The sequence below is a fragment of the Aphelocoma coerulescens genome, chromosome 1A (assembly GCF_041296385.1).
Source record: "Aphelocoma coerulescens isolate FSJ_1873_10779 chromosome 1A, UR_Acoe_1.0, whole genome shotgun sequence".
NCBI classification, from domain to species: Eukaryota; Metazoa; Chordata; class Aves; order Passeriformes; family Corvidae; genus Aphelocoma; species Aphelocoma coerulescens.
In genome coordinates this window covers 2,407,646-2,430,438 of record NC_091014.1, presented here as the reverse complement: position 1 = coordinate 2,430,438, position 22,793 = coordinate 2,407,646, and the positions used below count along the sequence as shown (strand labels likewise).

Genomic DNA, 22,793 nt, shown 5'->3' with positions numbered 1-22,793 from the left:
TCCCAGGAGTTAAGGATGGAAAATTCGGGATGGTTTTCCTGTGAATGGATTTCTTTGAAAGCAGGGAGTGACCCTCACCCTGCATTCCCAAAAGGAATAGGAATGAGAGAAGCTCATCCACACCTTTTCCAAAGCCCTCCAGGAATTCCAGGGTTAAAATGGGCTATTGCCAGAAGTCTGGAATGCCTCAGGAATTTCTCAGGAATTCCTTGGTCCTGGCAGCTCCCAGATGTCCCATCCAGGCTGGAGCAGATCAGGAGCCTGGAGGTCACCCCAAGGATCCTGGTGATCCCTGGAAACCCCCAGCTTCCCTCTGGGATTCCCCCCTTGCTTCCTCACATCCCATTCCTCAGGGCTGTCTTTTCCAGGCTCAGGGAAAAGTTTTGCCAGCTGCTCCCACACTTCCCTCTCCTCTTTTTGAATCCAAGGCACATCCAGGCCCTCATCATCTGAGGAGAATTAAGGTGTGGAATTCCTCCTGTCCTGCTCTTATCCCAGGGAGGAGGCAGCTGCTCCTTTCTCCCATCCCATCCCATCCCATCCCGTCCCTTCCATCCCATCCCATCCCTTCCATCCCATCCCATCCCATCCCATCCCATCCCATCCCATCCCATCCCATCCCATCCCATCCCATCCCATCCCCATCCCATCCCATCCCCATCCCATCCCATCCCATCCCATCCCATCCCATCCCATCCCATCCCATCCCCATCCCATCCCATCCCCATCCCATCCCATCCCATCCCATCCCATCCCATCCCATCCCATCCCGTCCCTTCCATCCCATCCCATCCCATCCCATCCCATCCCACCCCATCCCATCCCATCCCACCCCACCCCACCCCACCCCATCCCATCCCATCCCATCCCATCCCATCCCATCCCATCCCCGTCCCATCCCATCCCATCCCATCCCATCCCATCCCTTCCATCCCATCCCATCCCATCCCATCCCATCCCATCCCATCCCATCCCATCCCATCCCATCCCATCCCATCCCATCCCATCCCACCCCACCCCATCCCATCCCATCCCATCCCTTCCATCCCATCCCATCCCATCCCATCCCATCCCACCCCACCCCATCCCATCCCATCCCATCCCATCCCATCCCTTCCATCCCATCCCATCCCATCCCATCCCATCCCTTCCATCCCATCCCATTTTTCCCTTGCAGAAGGACAGAAGTGACCCAGCTGATCCCTTCTCCCACAGCCCAAAGGTCAGTGCTTTTCCCCCTTTTTAATGCACATTCCCAGGATAATGATCCATTTTCCCAGAGCTGTCTCACTTTTTGGAAACTGAGGAATCACAGGAAAAAAATCAGGAAATTCAGGATGAAATCAACAGTTTTGCCATTGGCATGAGCAGAAATTCCAGGATGGAATCTTTCACAGCTGATGCAAACATGGAATTTGTGTTTTGGGAATCCTCAGTCAGTTCAGCCTCTGCAGATTCCTCCAGTCTCCTTCAAATCCATGGAATTCTTTAACAAGAATCTGCAGTATCCTGGGATAAGGAAGCCCTCAATTTGTCACTTATCCCTGGCTTTTGCTCCAGGGATTTGTGGTTTTCCCTCTGCACTCCCACTGCACAGGATAGGACATTCCCAATCCGTTCTGGGAATGCAAGTGCTGGAAATCAGGGATTCCCCCATGGATATTTGCCAAAAGCTGAAGCAGAAACCAGAGCAGCACCCCCCTGCTCCAAAGAGGGAAGGGAAAATTCCTTGGAATAATGAATGTTTGGGATTCAAGGCGTTGCTGGTTGTTTTCCAGGGAGAAATGGGAGCTCCTGGAGCCCGTGGAGACAAAGGAGAAAAGGTAGGGATGGGGTTTTCCAAGCTGATCCTTTGAAACCAGAATTCCTTGTGCTGAAAGGGTCTAGCAAGGGGATGGCAGTTGGGAATATGCTCATGGAGAGGACATTCCGATCCAATGGATCCTGGGATTGGCACATTCCCACCTTTATCCCTCAGCCTTCCTGGGGGTTTTGTTCCCCACTTCCGGCAGTTTTCCCATACAAAGGATTAAAGGTTGGATTTAGTGATTTTTGAGGACTTTTCCAACCCAAATGATGGAATTATTGTATCCTACGATTCCAGAAATTCACGGGAATTCCCAATGTTCATTTTCTGCTGGATAAGAAGATGACAAGATAAGATAAGATAAGATAAGATTAAGATAAGATTTACTTTCCCTGCTTAAACCATCTCAAAATCCCAGCCCGTGAAATGAATGGAGATGAATCCAGATCTTCGTTCCTACCAAAAAAAAGTGGGAATATCCCTAAATAACTGCACCACATCCCGATTTTTCTTTCTCCTTCTTGTGCTCCCAGAAGATTTCAGGACTTCTAAGGCAAATAAATTCAATTTTTGCTTTCAGATCCAAATACTCCCCAAATATTTGGGGACTAAATATTTTGGGAGCTAAAAGAGGGGATGGACAAGGAAAATCCAGCCCTGGCACGAGGATAGGGATGGAAAAAAGGCCACCAAAAACCTCATTTCATGGCCACTTTGGGCCGGGAAAATTTCTAGGGAGCAGATGGCAGATCCAGCGGGATGGGGCATGGAATTTCAGGAGAAAGGGAGGGCTGGGAAAAGGCAGAAGCCCATGGGGAATTTTGGATGGAATCCTGGGAAAAGGAAGGAAAAGAGGGAAGAAAAGTGGCTGGGAGGGGAATTTTGTCTTGCAGGGACAGCCTGGGGACGTGGGAGAACCTGGAAAGAAGGTGAGTGCTGGAATCAGCTCCAAGGGTTTTTAAGGAATCTTCTCCAAGAGGAGCCTGGGTGGGGCTGGATCCAATCCCAACCCTGGAATATCAATGGATGAAGTCAAAGGAATTACAGAGGTGGGGTTGAACCTTTGTCCAGCAGGATTAATGAGGGCAAACCAAAAAGATGGATATAAAAATTAATTCTTTATTAATAATTCATACTTCATTAATAAATAATACGATAACTAAACAGAGTCTTAATAAGTCTTAACAATAAATTAATAGTAATAAATTATTTATTAATAGAAAAATAATTTATTCATGATCAATTGCCAAATATTAATTAACGATAATTGCTAGATAATTACTGTCTGGTTGTTTATGAATAAATATTATTAATGGGTAATTATTAAGAAATAATTATTAATAAATAATTAGAAAAAATAATCAGAATTATTAATTATAGAGAAGCTGAAATTCCTGGGATAGGACAGAACAGTGCATGATACCACCATTAATTAATTAATTAATTTAACGAATTAATAATTAATTACTTAAAAGCAATTATATCAAAATTAGCCCCAAAACCCCAATAATGGAAGTAGAGGTCGATGTCACTCACCCAGACAATGACCTGATGTCCCCTCTGGTCACTGATTTCCTTGGAATTAGGGCGTTTTCCCAGGATTTTTCCCCACATTCCAGGCAGAGAATCCCTGGAAGTCTCTGTCTCAGGGGTGACAATTCCATGACGTCGGATCCCTCTCTTCATTCCACAGGGCACCAAAGGGGACCGAGGGGAAGAAGGTCAAAAGGTAAAGGACAAAGTTGGCACCAGCCAGGGGGGGCCTTTTCCTCCTTTTCCCATATCCCACATTCCCACCTCGGGATCAGTGTCCAGCTCACTCCTGAGGAATGGCCAGAGCTGGCTGGGGACCAGGAGGAGATTCCAGGAGGAGATTCCAGGAGGAGATTCCAGGAGGATCACGTGGACAGGCCACCTTGGGAATGAGTAACGCCAGGGAATGGGTCTGACCCAGAGTCCTGGGATACCATTCCTGGTCGTATTCCTGCTCCCTCTTTTCCAAAGCTGATTCCCAGCAGCTTTGTGTCTCCAGCTCAGATCATCCAGAGGAGATGAGAGTTCTGTAGAAACCTTTGGAATGGGATCAGCTCTGTGGGATTTCAGCTGGATCTCCATGAAACAGCCTGAACAAATTCTCCCAGTCCTGGGTTCACACTGGAAGGAGAATTCCTGATTTTTCCTGACTTTCCTTTCCCAGGGAGAACCAGGAATTGGGTTCAGAGGTCCCATCGGCCAGGCTGGGCCACCAGGATTTAAGGTATGGTTGAATATTGCTTGGATTTTTTTCCGTGGATTTTCCTCTTTGTCATCCTGGTTTTCCACTGCTGGGTGTGGAGCATGGAAGTGGCTGGAAAGAGAAAGCACTGAAATCATCCTGGAAAAGCAGGAGAAGGATTTGGGAGAGAGGGAATGCTCTGTGTCCTCCAAAGGGCCGTTTCAGAGGGAGATCCTGAGGATGAATATCATGGAATCATGGAATGGTTTGGGCTGAGCTCTCTGCAATCAGCAGGGACATCCTCAGGCTGGGGAAAAAAAAAATCCAGGGAATTGTGGGCTCATCAGGAATGAGTTCCAGGGATCCCTGGGATGTTGGAATTCACCTCAGGTCAGGAGCTAAAGGCTCTCTCCTTGTTTTAGCTGTGGAAAAGCCCTTTCATCACCAAAACTCGGGAAGAAAACACATCCCAAAGTTCAGTGACAATTCTTCCAGCCCTTGGATCTCCTCATGGATCAGGGCTGGAAGCGCTGTCCCAAATTCCGTGGTCATGGGAATTCAAGGAGGCATCCCAGCTTTTCTCCAGGACCTTTAGAAGGAGAGGAGATCCCACCCAATATCCCAATATCCCAATTCCTTGTGATTCCCTCACCAGGGCGAGCCAGGGGCCCCGGGACCTCCAGGAGCTCAGGGCATCCAAGGAATTCGCGGCAACGCCGGCACTCCCGGATCCCAGGGGGACAGAGGGGCTCCGGGGGTGCCCGGAATTCCAGGACAGAAGGTGAGGGGACACCATGGGGTGTTTGTCACCTCAGGGTGCCCACAGTGAGCCAACTGCCCGTGCCAGGTGGATCCTGTGCGTCAAGCTCCCACAATTCCAGGTCTTCCTGAGCCTGGACATTGTCAGGGAAGTGGGAACAAATCCTGGTTGGAAAAGGGAAGGTAGTGGGAATGATGAGAACAGTGGGATGGTCCTCAGGTTCCAAAAGAAAGGAGTGGAGCCCCCAGGAAGTTGTTCTTCCTGGGAATTTTATGAGGTGACTGGAAAAGAAAGGAGTGGCCGTAGAACAGGGATGGCAGCACGGAATTTTGGGGTCATTGATCCCTGGGAAAAGAGGGAGGAATCCCAGAATCCCAGGATCACAAAGGTTGGGAAAGCCCTCCAAGGTCACCGAGCCCAACCTGTGACCAATCCCCAGTGAGTTCCACCTCCAGGAATTCCTTGGACACCTCCATGGGGACTCCAAACTTCCCTGGGCAGCCCCTGCCAATGCCTGGTAACCCTTTCCATGAGGAAATTCCTGCCACTGCAGGGAACACCTGGATCACCATCTCCTGCTTTTTGTCTGGATCAGGGAAATCAGGAGCTTTCCCATCCGTGTGTTCTCCTCTCAAAGGGTTTTGTTTTCCAGGGGGAACGTGGGAGGAGAGGCCGGAATGGATTTCCTGGGCCTGTGGGACCGTCGGGATCCCCAGGAAAAGAGGTGGGTTTGATATATTCCCTGTGCCTTTTGGGAGGGATGGATGAGGGATCTGGGCTGGATGGGCTTTCCTGCTCTGGAATGTTGGGATAGGAGAGCACTGAGCACTTCCAAAGGAAATCCTCCCTTTTATTTTGTTCTCCTTTTCCAGGGAATTCCCGGGACACCGGGACCCAAAGGGAACAAGGTCAGTCACCCTCCCAGGAAGGTCCCAAGCTGAGATCCTGGGATGGGAATGGGACAAATCCCTGCTTTCCTCTGGCTCCTCATGCCTGATCCCGTCCTTTTCATCCCATTCCACCCTCACTCCCTTCTTCCCATGGTTGCTGGAGCCCCCTCCAGAGAGAACAGCAGAAAATCCATGGAATTGAGTCTCCTGAGTCTTCCTTGGACTTCAATCCTGGCCAAATTAATCAGGAATTGGGTGGTGTGGTGTCCCTGCTCCGAGTGACACCTCTGGAATTCTCTGCTTTCCAGGGAGAAGTTGGCGTTGGAGCCGCTGGCCCGAGAGGTCCCCGTGGATTCCCTGGCCCTAGGGTAGGTCCATCCATAAATATTCCAGGCTTGGATTCTTGCAGCTTCCAGCCCCCTTTGGAAGCAGCTTTATCCCTCACCTCCCACCCACCCATCCCAGAAATTCCTGAAGGGTTTCAGGCAGCAAAATTCCCTTTTCCTTGTGCTCCTCAGAAGTTTTGGTCTCCTTCCGGCAAAGACGGAGTCGGAATCGGAGGCCGTGTTTCAATTTGCTGCTCCTGTGGCTGTTCCACAAATAAATTGGGAATTTATGGCCCAATCCATCGGGACAAATTCCCCACCTGCTGTTGGATGAGGCCCAGGAGGCAAAACATTCCCTGAGAATGTCAACAGCTGTGGGTAAATCCTGCTGGAGCTTCATTAGCCAAAGGAAATGATGGAATAATGTTTCTGCTCTTCTGACTCCGGCATAAATCTAAATCCCGGGATCTCAGGTTGCCTTGGATTTCTATGGAAGATCTAAATTTGGCCTCAATTAATTTAGGATTTGGACAATTCCTGAGGTTCAAAGGCAGGCGAGTCTTGTGGGAAGGCCAGGAAAGGTCTCCATGGATCCTCCAGCGCAGCTCTTTCATCCCAATCCATGAGAGCACAGGGCCCCTAATCCTGAGGGAGGGATGAAGAGGTTGGACAACTCCTTTGGACACAGGGAGACAGGGAATTCCGCCTGCTCCATTCCAAACGTTGGGATGCTTTGTGGATTTGGGATTCCCTGGGTGCTGGCGGCCATCCCTGCCCCTCTCCATCCCCCAGGGTGACGAGGGCATCGTGGGAATGCGGGGTCCCCCTGGAATGATGGTGAGTGTTCCCCTATCCCGGAAAACCGCGGCTCCACGGCTGCCAAAATCCCCACGAGCCATGAGAGGAATACAATGGGATTCTTCCAGTGGGAAATAGAGATTTGGGAACCTGAATTCCAATGGGATGAGGGAGTGGAAATCCTGTGAATTCCTTCATGTCCTTGGCCATTTGGGTGACTCATCCCAAGGTTTGGAGGCCCTCCTGGAATATCAATCCCTCCCTGCTGTTGTCAGTTCTGTGGGAATTTTGGGAATTCCAGGGCAGGAATTTCAGGCTCTTGTTCTGCTGGAGAGGGCTGAGTCAGGGGAGACACAAAGCGCAGCAGGAATTTTGATGAACTCCTTATTAGATATTGATTAATTATTATTTATTAGGCTATTATTTTTCATGGAATGATAGGAAAGAGGATTTTTTTATAAGGATGTGGAGCAATAGGAAAAGGGGGAATGGCTTTAAACCGGAATAGGGCAGGGATAGATGGGATATTGGGAAGAAATTCTTCCCTGCGAGGGTGGGGAGGCCCTGGCATAGAATTCCCAGAAAAATGCCCCATCCCTGGAAGTGTCCAAGGCCAGGTTGGGTGAGGCCTGGAGCACCCTGGGGTAGTGGAAGGTGTCCCTGCAGATGGAAATTCCCATCTTCCTGCATATTCCTGGGAATTTTGCAAACAGGGATGACCACAATGGATTTTCCTCTCTCCAAATGCGCTTCCCACCCTGGTTTGGCCTCCAGGGGCTCTGGAGATCCTCGTTGAGCATCCACCTCCACCTTGGAGGAATCTCCTGGAGCTTTTCCTGGATGCTGAGGGTCCAAAAATCCCAGTGGGATTCTCAAAATGAGGGAATCCGGCTGAATTGATCCATCTGCCAGGAGATCCTGGTGGTGGGCAAAGGATTGAAGCAGGAGCTCCTGTGCTGCTTCTTCCAGCGGTTTTTCCATGCTGGAGCCCATCCCTGGAAGCAGCTCTGCCTTTGGGTGGAGGCTGCTCTTCCCAAATTTTCCCACCTTCCCATTTTCCTCCTGTTATTGTGGATCCTCACTTTTTTTTTTTTTTTTTTTTATGGCTTTTTCCAGGGTCCAAAAGGCTTCCCGGGAGTGAAAGGCCAAAGAGTAAGAGCTGATATCTCCCACTCTTATCTACAACCCTTATCTACATCTCTTTATCCACACGGTGCCCTGATGTTGGGGGGAGCAGCTGCCCCTGTAAAACCAGTGGGAATAATCCCAGGATCAGCCTTTGGGAATAATCCCAGGATCTCCTGGGAATGGGCTGGGAGAGCCCCTGGATCAGCCTTGGGAATAATCCCAGGATCTCCTGGGAATGGGCTGGGAGAGCCCCTGGATCAGCCTTTGGGAATAATCCCAGGATCTCCTGGGAATGGGCTGGGAGAGCCCCTGGATCAGCCTTGGGAATAATCCCAGGATCTCCTGGGAATGGGCTGGGAGAGCCCCTGGATCAGCCTTGGGAATAATCCCAGGATCTCCTGGGAATGGGCTGGGAGAGCCCCTGGGTGAGCCTCACATGCTCTGCACTCCAGCTCCTATTCCATACACATTCCATAAAAAGATTTGAGGGAGAAATCTGGGAAATCCTTCATTTTTCAGGTGCCATCCCACCGCTGCGGGATGGAGATGCTGAATCCCGTTGGGATGGGAAATCCAGCAGTAAATCCACATTACGGATGTGCTGAGCCATGGATGGAGTCAGGAAAACCCCCTCAGTCCTTTGGGGTTTCATTCATTGTCAATGCCATCAATTTGGCCTCAATTAATTTAGAATTTGGACAATTCCTGAGGTTCAAAGGCAGGCGAGTCTTGTGGGAAGGGCAGGAAAGGTCTCCATGGATCCTCCAGCGCAGCTCTTTCATCCCAATCCATGAGAGCACAGGGCCCCTAATCCTGAGGGAGGGATGAAGAGGTTGGACAACTCCTTTGGACACAGGGAGACGGGGAATTCCACCTGCTCCATTCCAAACATTGGGATGGCCACAACATTTCGGGAGGAGCTGAGGGTTTTCCAGATTGTCCAGAGGATCTGACTTCCAGCTCCAGGAGATTTTTAGCCTTGGAGTGGGAATCAGTGGCCTGAGCAACACAGGAGGGAATGAAAGGGAATAATCCATCTCTCTTATTTTTTCTTTTCCTTGGTTTAGGGTGATCGGGGACTTCTGGGACCAAAGGGAGAACGAGTAAGGACATTCCCGATGTTTTGGGGTTTTTCTTTCACTGTGGGGCTCCAAGGAAAGCCTGGATCCATCCTCTCCTTGCTGTGCCTATGAAATGGAGACAACTCATGGATTCTCCCCCTCCTTTTTGGGGGGCGTCTCCACCAGTTTAAATCCCAGTTTTGGATTCCATCCTTGTGCTGGAAACATCTCTCGGAGCGAAGTTTTTGGGATGGATTTGATGGGATCCTCCAAAGCAACAGCTTTAAAAAAAAAAAAAAAAAAAAAAAAAAAAAAAGTAATTTTGGGAACGATTTGCTGGGGCACAAAAATCCTGAATTAAGGCAGGAAGAAAATTCCCCCTGATTTTTGGAATAAGCAGCTGACCCCAAAGCCAACCTCAATTTCCAGCAGCCCGAGCCGGCTCCTGGCAGGTAATGGGAAAATAACTCCTCAAGTGCTCCTGGAAAATGCTCCGAAACTGCTGAACTCGTGCCCAGTGTTTTGTTAAGTTCCTTCCTGGCTGGCATGGCTCGTTGGAAAATGAGGTTTGGAAAAGCTCTGGGATGATGATGCTGCCTTTGAGTCACACAATATTCCGTGATTAAGGCCCATTTGTCTCTGAGGAAGCTCCTCGGGAAAGGAACTCGCTCCGGAGACCAATCAGTTCTTAATTTTCTTCGTGAGGAGGCCTCCAAACTCTTCCCAAGCCGAAGGAATGTGGGATATGTTTTCCAAAGGATGCCTTAAGATAAGGTGGAATCGGAGATAAAACAGGAGCAGGAGGGAAAAATTGGCTTGGGTTTGTTGCACCTGATTGCAGCTTCATTTTCCTTCTCATTCCCCCTGGATCAATGTGGGAATAGCTCAGTGAATCCCAGGGTTTGTGTCCTGGGTTGGATTCAGCTGCAGGATTTTTAGTCTCCCTTTTGTTCCCAAAATTTGTTGAGCCCCATCCTGCCTCTGTTAAGAGAGCTGGGAAGCAGGCATGTGGATTAAACCAGGTGAGGGCTGGATAAAGTGCAAAAAATGCCAGATTTTTGGGAATATTGATGGATGTGGGGTTGGTAAAACCCCAGCAAGGCAGAATTCCTGGATCAGGAAAATTTCCACTGAAGGGACTTGAGTGAAGGGAATCTTTTCCCAAGGGGACACAGCTGCCCCTCAGAAGGTGCCTCATCCCTTTGGAGACACAGCCATCCCTTTTCCAGAGCCAAGGCATTCCTTGGAATAGCCTGGATTCTGCTCCCCGAGGAGCTTGGCAGGGATGTGTCCATGGGGTCCCTGTGTCCCTGTGGCTCTTGGGGGTGGCTCTTTGGGGGCATCCCAAAGTCCGGGGGTGACCTCAGTGCCGCTCCCATTCCTCAGCTCCGACTGTGTCCAGAAACCCGGACACCACGGACAGATCCATTCCCTGTCCTGCCCATGGCCCCTTCCCAAGGCTGGGAGGAGCGGGAAATCCCGACGCCCTGAGTGACAAAGCCACGTGGCACTCATGGAATCTGTCCCAGCACGGGCAGCCTGGGATCAGGGATTTGTCCTGTTGTCCATTTCCAGTCCGCAGAAGATCACTGGGATAATTCCAGTGGGCTCCAACGTTTTTGGGGACAGGAGGTCACTGGGAAACATCAGGATTTGGAGGTTTCTGGGCGCATTCATGATCCAGCTAATTAAGGGTGATTAACCCTACCAATTAATGTTGTTGTTAATCACTGCATTCCCAGTGGGATCCATGAGCTCCCGGTGGATCCCATTCCCTGTCTCTCCCTTCTCCAGGGTGAGTCCATGACCGTTTTCGGACCCCAGGGCTACAAAGGCACCAAAGGAGATCCTGTAAGTTTGACTTTCCAAGCTGTCCCTTCCCTGCTTGGGATCAGCACTGGGAAGCAGCACTTGGATCCAGCTGGATCCTCCCAGGAGAGATGGAAGAATTGGAATCCGCTAATTCCTGGTTTTCCTTTCAGGGCGAGCAGGGACTGCCAGGTTTTGATGGAGACAAAGGCGAGAAGGGAGAGGACGGACCTGTAGGAGAAAAGGTGGGAATTTCCCAAAGCCTGTGGGGAAGGGACTGAGGATGGTGAACGGAATTCCCAGAAAAATTATGGATGCCATAATTTTTTGCCATCCAATTATGGATTCCATCCCTGGAAGTGTCCAAGGCCAGGCTGGACATTGGGGCTTGGAGCAACTTGGGATAGTGGAGGGTGTCCGTGCCCATGGATGGGATTGGAACTGGACGATCTTTAAGGTCCCTTCCAACCCAAACCATTCCAGGATTCTCCGGTCTCTGCATCCTCCCTTTCCAGCTGGAAAACACAGACACACCCAACTCTGGCACCGACAGGGAGAGCAGGGGGCTGAGCTGGGCTTGGGAACACCAAACACATCCCATATATCAGGTGTCCCACTGGGAAAAGTCACCACTGAATTCCCACATCCCCCTCTCCCTCCAGGAGCCATCCCTGCTCCTGGAGCCTTTGGAATGCTCTTGGTAAGGCTTGGGCAGCTCCTGTGTCCCTGCTGTGTCCCCTGGGTGGTGGCAGAGCTCCTCCTTCTCCCTCTGCTCCCCAAGAGCTCATCCCAGGTCCCAAGCTGGCCCCTCTTTCCTGGGAGGAATCATGGAGTTCTCCCACTCCCAGCTGAGTCACAGCTCCCATCTCCGTGTCCTACTCATCCCTATTTCCGTATTATGGAAATGGCTTTGGCTTCACAAGCCTGACCCAGGGCTGAATAAATTGAAGCTCCTGCAACAGCAGTGACACATCCAGCTCCTGTTATTTCCCATGGGAAGCTGGATCCCGGTGTAGTCCAGGTGGGAATTGCTTGATCCAAGGTGGGCATCTCCCTTGGGAAGAGGCAGATCCTGCCCTTTTCTGATCCCGCTGCTCAGGTGCCCAAAGTGAAGGAAACTCTTGGAGATGCTCCTATGGGGATGGGGGGGCTCCTGTGGTTTTAAGTCGGATAAAATTCCATAGATTTCATCTGTCCGGTTGGATTCTGATAAAAAAGAATCCATAAAAAAGAATCCATAAAAAAGAATCCATAAAAAATATTCCATTAAAAAGACTCCATTAAAAATATTCCATAAAACAGCACACAAACGTCTCCTCTCGGACAAATATCTGGATGACTTTGGACAGAGTGGAATCTCCACCCCCAGTGGGCCCAGCAGGGTGTTCTCCTTGATTTTTGGCATGGATACAGCTCATCCCAAGGGTCCAAACCCCCTTCCCTTCCTGCCTTTTTTCCTTCAATCCCCACCACTGGGCGAGGAATCTTTTCCATAACAATTCCCGGAGGTTCCTCCCAAGTCCTTCTGCCACTGGTGACTTTCTTCCCGAGCCCTGGGATGGAATTTTGATATGGAAAAGGTGCTTTTGGTCGCCTTCTCTGTCATCTCCATGGGTTTTTCCACGGATAACTTCCCGAGAGGAGGTGCTCAAAATGTATTTAACAGGATTTTTAACATTTTAGGGAATCAAAGGAGAAGCTGGTTCCAAGGGAATGATGGGACTTTTCGGGAGCAGAGGACCCGTGGGACAGAAGGTGAGCTCCCAACTTGAGGCATCTCCTCCCAGAACTGAGGTGGAAAATCCCATCACGGTTTTCCCATGGAATGTAATTCCTCATTCCCTCCCCAAAACTGCTGATTGGAATGATTGAGGCTCTGGAAAAGCAGGAGAAGCTGTGCTTTTCCAGGAGAGTCCTAAAGATTTTAAAGGAGCAGAGCACTCAGGGAGCTTTTCCAGGCTGGAATGGTCAGTAAGGAGCTCCTGGAATGTCAGTATTCCAGGAGGGAAGTGACAGATGTTCTCCAAGCTCTATCTAGAGCCGGTGGAATCCATCATTTTCCAGCTGGGATAGTTGGGATATCCCACTGCCCTTCCAGCTGCTGCTGTAGGGAGCCCCTCAAAGCCTTTCTTGTCCCTTTTCCAGAGCTCCTATAGCATTCCCTGTTTCCAGAGGGGTCTTTCCCATGGTAACTCATCCCCATTTTCCTTGCAGGGGGAGCCAGGAGAACCAAGCTCACCAGGATCTGCCGTGAGTCAGAAAATGTTTCCCTTTCTTCCAAATCCTGGGTGTGGAGGAGATCCTCCCACAGCCAGGAATGTGGGAAGGGGTGGGAAGAGTCCATGGGAACTCGGAGCTGCTCCACAAAGTCCGTGTTCCAAGAGGTTTTGCTGGAAAACCAGTGTGGATATCTGGGATCACAGCCAGAAGTTCGGGTTTACAGCTTGTGCAAGAAGTTCTTCCCTGTGAGGGTGCGGAGGCCCTGGCATAGAATTCCCAGAAAAATTATGGATGCCCCAACCCTGGAAGTGTCCAAGGCCAGGTTGGATGGGGTTTGGAGCAACCTGGGACAGTGGGAGGTGTCCCTGCCCATGAGAACTGGATGGGATTTAAGGTCCCTTCCCACCCAAATCATTCCAGGATTCCAGGATTTTCCATTAAGGAACACAAGCAGAATACATTTAGTTGATGTTTTGTATGCCTTTGGTGTATTCACCCCAAGTGGAAATGTCTCCAAGATCCAAAGACTCCGAGAATCATGGAATCCTGGAACATTTGGAGCTGGAAAAGACCCACCAGGATCATCAAGTCCAGCTCTTAAATAAAGGGCCCAAACTCCAAATTTCCAAGGTTGTCCAAAGTGAAATAAGTCCCCATTGATTCCCTGTCACAGCTGTGGAATTACTGACAGGCCTGGAATCCAGCCTGGGAATTGCTCACTGAGGAAAAGGCCCTCATCCCATTAATTATTTTATTCATTATTATGATTATTAATATTTATAAACAACCTTCTGAGCACTTTGCCAACGCCTCGAGGTCGGAACGTGCTGCGAGAACTGGGATCGGCACTCGTAGGTGTTGGATTGAGGATATTTATGGAATTGTTTTGTAGGGAGCACCTGAATCCATGGGGTGAATCCATCCAGGAATAGAGCAAAGTTTGCTGAGTGGAAAGGGAGCCCAGCTGGATTCCAGCATCCCGTTTTTCCCTGGTTTTTAGGGATAATAACTCCCACAAAGTGGTGTCCTGCCGTCCATATCTGAGCAAAACAAAGGAATTTCCTTTTGGAAATATCCCGGGATTCTGCTGGTGCAGGGCAATGCTGCCTGTGCCAGACTGAGATACCAGCGCTGGGGTTTGGTTTCCCATCCCATTCCCAAAATTTCAAAAGCCAGATCCAAGCTGGGACGCTGCTGGAAGATCCAGGATAAACAACATCCCGGCTGGAATTCATCCCACCACGGGTTACCCCTGGCAGGTTCACTTCCCACTGGTTTTATTGGAAGATTTCGGGAATTCCCATTATTCCCATCCATTCAGGCACCTGAGGGAGGATCCTGATGGGAATTTTGTCTCCTAAGTGCTCCCACTTTGGTTATTCCTTCCCTGAGTTATTCCAGAGCTGTCCATCATTCCCCAAATCCTCTTTTCCCCTTTTCCCGAGGACAGAATGTATCCAATGCCAAATCTTTAAGGTAAAGCTTCGTGCTCCTCATTTTCCTTCATTTCCCTCCAATCCCATCTTTTATTCCCACAAATTTTCAACAACTGCTGCTCCTGCTGAATTCCCTGGCAGTGATTTCAGCACCCTCATCCCTTTACTCTCCCGATTTTCTGATCCATGGGAGTCCCCAGCCGAGCTGACAGCATTTGTGTCTTCTCCCTGCAGTTGTTCCTCAGGAAATTTCAATGGATCCACTTGACTTCACAAACGGGTTCAGTTTTGATATTCCACACACCTCCTCCTCCTCCTCCTCCTTTTGCCCCTTTTTTAAAAGCCCTGCTCCCTTTTTATTTTGCTATTCCTGCCTCACTTCCCTCTTTTATGTTCCAATTGCTGCCTGTTATTCCCATTAACTGCTCCTTTGGATCATGGATTAAAGCTTCCAGCTCCTCTTCTTTATTCCCTGTGATTCTGTGTTAAAATGACAATGGATTAACCCCATTATTCTCCCCCAAATTCTGATTTTTAATACTCTTTTCCTCCATTTCTTGCTCCCTATTTTGGTTTTCCAGGAATTATGAATGCCTGGAGTCTGGAGTGTACCAGACTTGGAGTTCAGCAGGAGTGAGGATGGTTTATAAGCAGGAATTTGACTTTATTATGGATATTAAGTTTCCCAGGGAAGCTGGGATCACACAGAATCCCGAAATGCTGAGGCTTGGATCATTCCCTTCCAGATCCTCTCATTCCAAACCCCTGCTCTGGGGGATTTTCCACTAAACCAGGCTGCTCAGGCAATTCCCATCCCAAACACCAAGAGGTTTTTTTTTTGGGAAAGATCCTCAAAACTGCAGCAAATAATCATGGCCAGACCCATTCTGACAAAACCCAGCAGGGAAGGGATAAAAACACGGCTGAAACTCCGAGGTGGAGACTCCATTTGCATCATCCCATCAAATATTGAGGAGCAGAAGCCCAGGAGGTGGAAAACCTTTTAGGAGAAGTTTGGAAATTCATCTTCCTTTTGATGTGTGGCTTCAAACGGCTCCGTCCTTTCGGGGGGGGGGGGGGGGTGGGAGCACCCTGGGGGCATCCTGATGGATTCCAGCCTTTCCCGAGGTGTCCCAGCTCATTCCCAGCTTCTCCCTGGCTGCTCCCTGGCTCCAGCCCGGAGCTCTGTGGGAATTTGCGCCTGGAAGCAGAGGATCCGAGGTTTCTGTGCGTCACAGGGTTGGTGACTCAGCCTCTCTGCGTTGCCTTCCCGGGGTGTTCACAGTGAAATTCCAGCCACGCTTTAATCCCAAATCCAAAGAGCCGGAGCCATTTCCAGTTAATTCCCACAGTAATTGCCATTAAATTGCCATTTACTCCCGTTTATTGTCCAGCCTCCATTTCCCTGGCACAGCACCGCGCTGGAAATCCGAGGGGACAAATTTCCATTTGGCTTCTTGGCCTTTTCTCTTTTTTTTCCCCCCATTTTTTTTGTTTCTTAATTCCTCCTATCCCATCTTTCCCATGGCCTTGGAAGACATCACCTCCATGACCTCCTTCCCCTTCAGGCCATGTCCAATCCCAATTTTAAACCTCCTTATCCATATTCCAAAGGCTCTCCAGCCCATGATAAGCAGGAAACCACCTATGGAGAGATAAAACCCAGGTCTAAATCTTATTGATGTTGCCTGGACTAAGTAGGCCAGGCTTAGACGCAGCTTTCCAGCACGTCCTTAATGAGTTTAACTTTCCTAAAAGTGTTTGGGATTCTCTCAGGATGAGAAGGATCTCATGGAAAGCAGGAAAATGAGTCGGACACGGACAGGAAAACAAGGAAAACCTGGCACGGGAGACATTTGGGACAATTCAGGGAAATATTAAAGTTAATTAGGAGAACTCTAATTAATGTCAGGTTTTTTAGTGCTCAAAAAGAAGCTTTTTAGCCCATTCCTGCTCTGATCCCAGCTCGCAGCTCCATCCAAACTCCAGGCACTTGAAGGTATCCCAGATTTGTGGGATTTAACCATCACACGAATGGTTTATTACCCTCCAATCTGTCTCAGCAAACAGAGATATTCCCATTTTCCATGGGTTTTATGGTTTATTTACGTCCCCAGATGGAATTTTATATTGATTGTGTCAATAAATAGTTACCCATAAAGAGATTATTTGTGCCTGATAGTGCCAGGAATATGAAGGAACATGGATTTTCCCTGATCCAGACACACAAATCTGCTGATTTTTTAATCTAAATTCCATTGTTAATGAATTTATTTCCTTCCTATGACCACAGCAAACGAATTCCAAGCAAAGAATTCTGCTTGTTCAGCTCTTGATTTGCTCAATTCATTCTCCCCTGAGAGAGCTGAGAGGCTCAAGTGGGATCAATCCAATTTCTCCTTCACATCCATGTGCTGGAAAATGCCATCCCGATTGGTCAGGCTGGATGAGGAGACTGTGACAGGCTTGGGGGAAAAAAATTAAGAATTAAAAATTAAAAGTAAATTAGGATTTTTGAGTAGCTTTATCTGCTCTCAGAACAGTGGGAGACTCCATGAAAAGAGGTCCCAGTGCCGGATGTGGCTCCAGAAGCCAAAAAATTCCAAAATGGGACAAAGAAGCTGCAGCTCCCTGGGTCACACATTCCTTAAATCCCTGTTCCCATTCCCAATCCCACCCAAATGCTCTGGGCCTGCAATGACCCTTTTGCTGCCACACTTTCCTGGGCTGGAATTACAAATTAATCCCCTCCCAGGTTTCATTTGCCAAGGATTTACAATCCCATGGAATTGGGGTGAGGAATGGGAGCTGAATCCCAGCCTCGGGTCTTGGGGCTGTTCCTGGGGGAGCTTCTGACCTCGGATTGAGGGGTCCTCTGGTTGGCTTTCCATCCTGGACTGTCCTCATCCCTCTTCCCTGGAAAAAGTGGCCTCTGGGATGAAATTTTCCTGATTTTCTGGCAGGGTGCAGCAGGGCTGGATGGGAAGAACGGGATCAAGGGAGCCAAAGGTGACAGAGGACTGCAGGGGCAGAAGGGGAAGCCGGTGAGTGGCGGAAAAGGACATGGATTGTTTGGAAAAGGCTCTGCTGCTTCCTGGATCCCACATTCCTTTCCAGGCCTTCCTGGATCCCACATTCCTGTCTGGGCTTTCCTGGATCCCACATTCCTCTCTGAGCTTTCCTGGATCCCACATTCCCTTCTGAGCCTTCCTGGATCCCACATTCCTGTCTGTGCCTTCCTGGATCCCACATTCCTTTCCAGGCCTTCCTGGATCCCACATTCCCTTCTGAGCCTTCCTGGATCCCACATTCCTGTCTGTGCCTTCCTGGATCCCACGTTTCTTTCTGAGCCTTCCTGGATCCCACATTCCTTTCTGGGCTTTCCTGGATCCCCCATTCCTCTCTGAGCCTTCCTGGGTCCCACATTCCTTTCCAGGCCTTCCTGGATCCCACATTCCTGTCTGGGCTTTCCTGGATCCCCCATTCCTCTCTGAGCCTTCCTGGGTCCCACATTCCTTTCCAGGCCTTCCTGGATCCCACATTCCTGTCTGGGCTTTCCTGGATCCCCCATTCCTCTCTGAGCCTTCCTGGATCCCACATTCCTGTCTGTGCCTTCCTGGATCCCACGTTTCTTTCTGAGCCTTCCTGGATCCCACATTCCTTTCTGGGCTTTCCTGGATCCCACATTCCTCTCTGAGCCTTCCTGGGTCCCACATTCCTTTCCAGGCCTTCCTGGATCCCACATTCCTGTCTCTTCCCACTCCCTAAAGGCCTCAGGGCCTTTCTCAGGGTCTTCCCTAAAACTTGGAAAAGTCTCCAATGCACATCCTGAGCTGGTTTTTAGGAGTTGTCCTCCTCCAGTTCCTAGCATGTTCATATCCCAAAATTTCTTAGCTATCCCATATTTCCCAGCCTGAGTTTTCCTTTGTTTCTTACCAAGGCCCAAATTTCAAGTTCCAAGTCCAGCTCTGCCTGAGGGAGAGCAGGGAACCAAGGAATCCTTCACCAAATCCCTCATGGATCTCACTTTCCCGGGATCAGTAGGTTCTCCCTCATGACAGGGAGGCTCCCAAAAAACTTCCTGCACATGGATGGGATTTTGGCACATGATTCCTGAAAATTCATCTCCTTTGTCCTTTTTTCTTCCATGTAGGGAGGGAAAGGTGACCCTGGGACCGCTGGTGACGCCGGGCAGAAAGGGACCAAGGTAGGACATGGATGAGATCCTGTGGAATCTCCATCCTTGGAAATGCCCAAAATCCTTGGGAACGCGGTGAACCAGCTTTGGATGGCACCGCTTGGATTGGGACTCGGAGAAATGTTCTCCAGAGCTCCTTCCAACCTCAGCCACTCGGTGATCCTGGGAAATAAAGCTTGGGACAAGCAGAGATGGGGAAGGATCCAAGGGAAGAGCTTGCAGGCCCCTCAGAATTCCTACTTTGCCCTCATTCCCTGTGTTCTCCTTTATTCCCAGGGCTTGCGAGGGCTTCCAGGCCGCATCGGCGCTCCCGGAGCCAAAGGCACCAAGGTGAGCCAAGCCCAGCTTTCCAGCCTGCTCCAGCTGCCCCATTCCCAGAATTGTTTCCCACTCATCCCCAGGACAACATCATGCACAGAATCAGGAGGAATCCACCCCATTTCTGTGGGAAAATCCCTCTTGGAAGGCCCATGAAGAGCAGGGAATCACGGATTGGGAAGCTTGAAGGCTTGCAGGGAACTTTGTGATAAGCTGGGGTTAAAAACTAAACCAAGCCCTGCCCAAATCCCTCCTGATCCGTGGCTTAGCAACGGCCTGGGCTCAGTTCTAAGTTCGTGCCCAGCTCTTATCAGCACCATTAGTCCCTTATCAGTAAACAACGATAATGAGCCTTAATGGGCTTTTTATGGAGGGTTTGGAAAGCTTGATAAGAGAATGGGGAGCAGTTGGTGACAGAGCCGATGTTGTTGTTATTATTGTGGTTATTATTATTATTATTAAATTTTAATTATTATTTATTATCATTATTGTTGTTAATATTTTGTTGTTTTCATCGGCCCGGCTCCATTTCGTAACGGAATTTTTATCCCGGGAATTTCCCACCTACTTTCCTGTAGGTGAGCTTGGAGCTCAGACAATCTCCAATTTCAAGGATCTCCAATTATCTTGGTTCTGAGTTAAATTAGTGTTAATTAGTTAATTTGTTTAATTCGTTATTAGTTAAGTTTTAGTGATCTAAAATTTCCAGGCTGAAGTGAGACTTTATCTCTGAGTGTCATCCTTGGATTAGCCCTTTCCTTGCCTTTCCAGAGCCAATTTTCCCAATGTTTTGGGGGTTCTTTGTCCTCACAGCCCCTTCGCTGCTTTTCCATCCACAGGGAGAAATTGGCAGTCCTGGAAAACCGGGAATTCCAGGATCAAATGGACGACACGGAGCAAAGGTGAGCATCTGAATTGTCACAGAATCATGGAATGGTTTGGGAAGGGACATTTGGAAAAACAAGAGTTTTCCCAAAAGTTTCCCAAATCCACCTCTGGAAAGGGCTCATTTCTTCCGAAGGGAAAGAATTGGGTTATCCTGGATCTATTCCCATAAACCAGCATGGACTGGGTTCTTCCAAAGGGCATAAATTGGGTTATCCTGGATCTATTCCCATAAACCAGCATGGACTGGGTTCTTCCAAAGGGCATAAATTGGGTTATCCTGGATCTATTCCCATAAACCAGCATGGATTGGGTTCTTCCAAAGGGCATAAATTGGGTTATCCTGGATCTGTTCCCATCACCCAGCATGGATTGGGTTCTTCCAAAGGGCATAAATTGGGTTATCCTGGATCTGTTCCCATCACCCAGCATGGACTGGGTTCTTCCAAAGGGCATAAATTGGATTATCCTGGATCTGTTCCCATCACCCAGCATGGATTGGGTTCTTCCAAAGGGCATAAATTGGGTTATCCTGGATCTGTTCCCATCACCCAGCATGGATTGGGTTCTTCCAAAGGGCATAAATTGGGTTATCCTGGATCTGTTCCCATCACCCAGCATGGACTGGGTTCTTCCAAAGGGCATAAATTGGGTTATCCTGGATCTGTTCCCATCACCCAGCATGGATTGGGTGAAGATTCTTGGACACTGGGATCGGGATCTTTATTCATCTCCTTAGCCAAGTTCATCCATCCCAATCCTGACGTTCCATCGGCTCCTTTCCATTTTACCGGGATTTTTCCCTCTCCTGGAATACCACCAGAGGTGCCACTCAGTCAATAACTCTAATCCAAGGAAAAACCAGATCATTCCCAAAATCGCAGCCTTGCCAAGCCCGCATTAGCCATGATTTTATCTTGGCTCCTTCCAGGGCGAACCGGGAGCCTCAGGGAACGACGGCGCCTCGGGAATTCCTGGGGAGAAAGGAGAAAAGGTTGGTACCGACCCCGCTGCCATTTCTAAGGAATAAATCCCACATCCATCAGGTGGAGTTAACAAAATTCAACATTTTCCACGTCGTAGGTGCCCTTTCCAGAGGGGAAATGTCAACGGGCTGGAACGTTAGGCTTGGGAATGCAGTTGGAAAAGGGCAGGAGAGAGAGGTCTCCTTAAATTCACCTCTGTCCATGGATAAAACCCCAGGAGGAGCCAGCTTAGTGTGAGGAAAAGCCATCTGGAGGGACTGGGAGAGTTTTTTCCACCACCACTCCCAGGGTAAATCCCTGGGATGCTCTGGGGCAGGAGAGTTGGATCAGGCTGTGGCCTGGGAAATGGGAAAGGTCTCCGAGCTGATCCCGAGTTGTGGTCTCACCTCCTTGAGGAATTCCCACCTGGATCGCTCCCCACCAATCTTCCTTCTCTGCGTTCCTTGATTTCCTGCTTTATTCCTTAAAAAAAACCCACACCAAAATTTGTACTTCTCCATAGGGAGGAAAAATCCAGGATTTCTGTTAAAACGGTAAATTTTTAAGGAAAAAAAATGAAATCCCACAATCCCAGCAGCCTCCATCAAATCTCTTGGCATTTTCCAGCCCCTCAGGCCCTTCCTGCATTCCAGTCTCCAGCAGATTTGGGATCTTAAAGGATTTTTTTGATAACAAATCCGTTCCTCATTCCCAGATGAGGTCAAACACCTCCTGAAGTCTCTGGTTGGAAGCAGGGAGATCATTCCCAGGGAATTCTCATTCCCTTCCTCTCCTGTTCTTCTCTTCTCCCACAGATTTGTTTTCCATCACTGCTGGGTGTGGATTTTCCGTTATTTAGTGGGAATATTTTAATGGGAATATTCTCTGTTCCAGCAGCTCCAGGAGAAAATCAGTGGTGCAGATGAGTGGGAAATTTATAGGTTTGGGATCTTCCTCCTTCCTCGTTGTTTTTCCCATGGTTACAGACTAAAGGATTCTGTTTAGGTGAACTGGGAGAGTTGGGAATTTAGGAATTCTTGGGAATCATTGGATGGAGAGTCCATGTCACCAAGCACCTTCTGGACAAGGAAGGGTGGAGAGCAAGGCTCCCACACCAAAGGAAGGTGAAAGATGTTCCCATATTCCCAAAGCCATGGAAGTGTTTGGATGGTGTTTGACTGCCCCATCCCTGTGATTCCCAGGGAGCCAAGGGAGTTCCTGGATTGGGAGGCTTCAAGGGACAAACGGGATGGCCTGGGAAGCCTGGAGGGGCCGGAGCACCTGGACCTCGAGGGCCACAGGGTGAGCCAGGACCACAGGTGAGCAGCAGGTCCCGAATCCCACAGATCCTGAATCCCACAGATCCTGAATCCCACAGGTCCTGAATCCCACAGATCCCGAATCCCACAGGTCCTGAATCCCACAGATCCTGGATCCCACAGGCCCTGAATCCAGCAGGGATCCCAGCAGGTCCTGAATTCCAGCAGGTCCTGAATTCCACAGGTTGTGAATCCCACAGGCCCTGAATCCCATAGATCCCAAATCCCAGCAGGTCCTGAATCCCACAAGAATCCCACAGGCCCTGAATCCCAGCAGGTCCTGAATCCCACAGATCCTGAATCCCACAGGTTCTGAATCCCACAAGAATCCCAGCAGATCCAGAATCCCAGCAGGTCCTGAATCCCACAGATCCCTAATCCCACAGGTCTGGAATCCCAGCAGGTCCTGAATCCCAGCTGGTCCTGATTCCCACAGGTCCTGAATCCCATAGGAATCCCAGCAGGTCCCGAATCCCACAGGTTGTGAATCCCAGCAGGTCCTGATTCCCACAGATCCTGAATCCCACAGATCCTCAATCCCAGCAGGTCCCGAATCCCAGCAGGTCCTGAATCCCACAGGCCCTGAATCCCACAGATCCTAAATCCCACAGATCCTGAATCCTACAGGCCCTGAATCCCACAGATCCTCAATCCCAGC

General features: G+C 49.4%; 1 protein-coding gene across 1 annotated transcript in view; it reads left to right on the top strand.

The window, feature by feature from the left end:
* The window catches only part of LOC138120968 (collagen alpha-1(VII) chain-like), a 93,955-nt gene that overhangs the window by 60,031 nt on the left and 11,131 nt on the right, over positions 1–22,793 (top strand). Inside the window, exons 53-75 of the mRNA XM_069034103.1 lie at positions 369–464; positions 1,178–1,222; positions 1,779–1,823; positions 2,701–2,736; positions 3,501–3,536; positions 4,005–4,064; positions 4,678–4,803; positions 5,435–5,506; positions 5,655–5,690; positions 5,981–6,040; positions 6,791–6,835; positions 7,913–7,948; positions 8,992–9,027; positions 10,780–10,836; positions 10,968–11,039; positions 12,478–12,549; positions 13,009–13,044; positions 17,414–17,494; positions 18,604–18,657; positions 18,925–18,978; positions 19,806–19,868; positions 20,783–20,845; positions 22,019–22,135. Of these exons, the coding sequence (XP_068890204.1) occupies positions 369–464; positions 1,178–1,222; positions 1,779–1,823; positions 2,701–2,736; positions 3,501–3,536; positions 4,005–4,064; positions 4,678–4,803; positions 5,435–5,506; positions 5,655–5,690; positions 5,981–6,040; positions 6,791–6,835; positions 7,913–7,948; positions 8,992–9,027; positions 10,780–10,836; positions 10,968–11,039; positions 12,478–12,549; positions 13,009–13,044; positions 17,414–17,494; positions 18,604–18,657; positions 18,925–18,978; positions 19,806–19,868; positions 20,783–20,845; positions 22,019–22,135 (1,398 nt within the window). The remainder of the gene's footprint in view (positions 1–368; positions 465–1,177; positions 1,223–1,778; positions 1,824–2,700; positions 2,737–3,500; positions 3,537–4,004; positions 4,065–4,677; positions 4,804–5,434; positions 5,507–5,654; positions 5,691–5,980; positions 6,041–6,790; positions 6,836–7,912; positions 7,949–8,991; positions 9,028–10,779; positions 10,837–10,967; positions 11,040–12,477; positions 12,550–13,008; positions 13,045–17,413; positions 17,495–18,603; positions 18,658–18,924; positions 18,979–19,805; positions 19,869–20,782; positions 20,846–22,018; positions 22,136–22,793) is intronic.